Here is a 3105-nt window from a genome sequence, read left to right on the forward strand (position 1 = left end):
AAGAAATTTGAGAGTGTTGTCTTGACCAAGCTGTCACTTATCTTCTCTTATCAAGGCAACTCTTATCTTCTCATCAAAATGTGATGTCAAATGCCAATCTGAGGAAATTAACTTTATCATGTTTCCTGAAAGAATAAATAGTTGTCCTTGATTTAACCTGTTAACGTAAAAAATACAGTCTTCCTTGGCTTAGCTGTAGTTGGGTCCTGGTGGAGCTTTTACATTCATAGTTGTGCTTTCACAACAGGGGAAGAAGCCAGATTTACTCAATAATGAAGCTTCGAATCTGTCACTTCAAGAAGGGGCATTGTTTAAAAACAGCAATAGCTTTAAGAGTGGTTTAGAAAAAATATTAGATGATGGAAATATTACTGATAAGTAAGGAACTTTTATAAATTTAGAATGAAAGTATCCCTTTGGGAGGCCATCTGAGTCTTCTCTCTATAGACCGCTGGTCCAGAGTCTGTGTCTACAGCAGTCCCCACTCAGGTGGAGATAATGAAGAAATGAAACCAACATCGAAATACCTCTTACTGTCATGTGTATTATAAATTTCAGTGATACAAACCTAATCTGTATGTTATTTACATTTGACCCTGATTTTCACTAAAATAGAGTGTTTTATATATGTAAAGCTGCCCTAATCCCTAGGGCAGTATTCTAAACAAATTCAGAGTTACATTATGTCTGCTTTTAGTGAATTGATTTATCCTTGCATTCTCTAAGATAAAGGTTATATATTTTTAAATTCCTTAGGGTAAAATACAAACAAAAAGGCCTAAAACCTCATGAATCTTAAAAGTAAGCTTTCAATTTCAAATTTCCATTTCAAATCTTCTATATTAGAATAATAAAAGGGGTTATTTAGAGTCACCTTCCCAAAGGGATTAAAGTCATTGAGCAATGCGTGAATAGAAAAATAAGCAGACATTCAAAAGCGATGACTCTCCAACTCTATACTCAGCTTTCTTTTTCACTCTGAACAAAATATTAAATAACTCCTTTGATGTCTACCTTTGCTTTTGAGTCAATTAATTTTTAAGATAATATTCTCTCATTTATACTGCTTCCATAGCCTTTCTTTCATATCTGACACTCATAAGAATATTGTTTTTTTTCCAGTATCGATTGCAATGAACAGTATTTTGGTGTTTAAATATTCAAAACATGTGATTTTCTGTTTATTTAAAAGAAAATTTTAATGCCCAAAGGACATTTCTTTGAAAAATATTATTCTAGAAGCACTAGAGTCAAGATCTAATAGAGGCTTCTAGCATTTTCTTATTTTCCTTAGGTAATAGGCATTACATTAGGATCTTACTACTTATGCCTGACCAATTAATGTGACACAGATTTCTGTTCTGCCACTAATTAGGAATAGATCATTTAGGATTTTAGCAGTGAAGATATCCTGCTTGTCTCTTATGCTTGAATTATTCCCTAGAGGTAGGGTAGTGTATTCTCAATTTATTGTGAAGTGCGACTACTTCAGATTGCTTCTTGGCTGTTTAGTATTTTGTGTACGGCTAAAAAGTACAATAATGAAACAACAGACAAGGTTCTTGTAAATATAAAAGAAATAATTTGACAGAATGATATAATTGTAAAGGCCAAAATATTAAAAGATGGAGACTTGTCTATAATCTATGCACCATCCATGACTGTTTTGTACTGCTTTCTTTTGTGTTTTGTCAGAAACTTTCAGGGCCATCTCTTAACTCTGTCACCTTACTTTTTCCGCAGAGATCTAAAATTGCAGTGTTTGATAAAATGTGGACCTACATGAGAAGTGCAGAGCCCTCTGTGTTTGTGAGGACTACAGCCGAAGGAGTCGCGAGAGTACGGAAGTCCAAAGGAAAATATGCCTACTTGCTGGAGTCCACGATGAATGAGTACATCGAGCAAAGGAAGCCTTGCGACACCATGAAAGTTGGTGGAAACCTGGATTCCAAAGGCTATGGCATCGCCACACCTAAAGGATCCTCATTAAGGTGGGTGGAATAGTATAACAATATGCTCAATGTTGTTATAGTATCCCACCTACCCTGATGTATCTTTAAGACTATCTTACGGTTTGTATACGGATATGAGGTAACTCACAATCACAAAAATGACCAAGTTTCTGAATGTTTTAAAACATTTAGATACTGTTTTATATTTTTGACAGAGGTTTTGTTTTTTTGTTTCATTTTTTTTGTTGTTTTGTTTTTTGTTTGTTTTGTTTTGTTTGGCTTGGTTTGATTTATAACATTCTTTTTTTAAGTTAAAACATTCATTTTAAGAGATCCATTTTTGTTTAGTTTTGTTTCGTTTTTGAGATCTTTTTCTGCATCTCTAGCTAACCATGTCAGTCCACAAGTCTATTCCTTACTTCTGAAAGCAACACTCTGCTTACAAACTAAGCGAATGGCTGAATTCTAACAGTAAACTGAATTAACTAACCAAAAGAAATGCCACTTTTTCTTAAGGGATATGCTTTGGGGAAAGGAAAATGCACTTTGAATTTCTTTGCACACATCTCTTTACTATGTAGTTAACTCTTTGTATTCCTATTTTGTCGTTTGTTTTTTTTTTAGTGGAGTCACATTCAAGACACTGTTATTTGTTTGTTGTGGATGTGAGTACATTGCTGTAGAATATAGAACTCCCCAAAAAAACTCTTTCCTTTTTTGTTTTTGTTATGCTCTACCACCTTACCCAAAGATTCAGATTATTAGTAGCTCATAGTTACATATTATTATGGCCTTTTTCCCACTTCATTTTTTGTGACAAGAGTTGCCACAGAAGCAAAAGAAAAAAATTAAAACAAAACAAACAAAAAGTCTAAAATTTGCTCACCCTGTCTGACAAGTATGTTTTATCGTTTCAAGAAATGCGGTTAACCTCGCAGTACTAAAACTGAATGAACAAGGCCTGTTGGACAAATTGAAAAACAAATGGTGGTACGACAAAGGAGAGTGCGGCAGCGGGGGAGGTGATTCCAAGGTCAGCCCCAGAGAGAAAAGTGATGGGTAACTCGATGCAAAACTAAGTAAGCAGCAGCTCTGCACAGTGTGGGCACTCTGTGCCACCAACTTCCCAACGCTATGCTGAAGAGAGCAATTG

General features: G+C 34.8%; 1 protein-coding gene across 4 annotated transcripts in view; it reads left to right on the forward strand.

Moving 5' to 3' along the window:
* The window catches only part of GRIA2 (glutamate ionotropic receptor AMPA type subunit 2), a 122159-nt gene that overhangs the window by 116369 nt on the left and 2685 nt on the right, over positions 1–3105 (forward strand). For 2 of the 4 annotated variants that reach the window (XM_006916997.1, XM_006916996.1), the window contains exon 13: positions 1744–1991. In XM_006916997.1, the coding sequence (XP_006917059.1) occupies positions 1744–1991 (248 nt within the window). Of the gene's footprint in view, positions 1–1743; positions 1992–2870; positions 3012–3105 lie in introns of all 4 variants that reach the window. The other 2 variants (XM_006916995.1, XM_006916993.1) reach the window with 2 other exon arrangements.

Source organism: Pteropus alecto, unplaced genomic scaffold (genome assembly GCF_000325575.1).
Source record: "Pteropus alecto unplaced genomic scaffold, ASM32557v1 scaffold166, whole genome shotgun sequence".
NCBI classification, from domain to species: domain Eukaryota; kingdom Metazoa; phylum Chordata; class Mammalia; order Chiroptera; family Pteropodidae; genus Pteropus; species Pteropus alecto.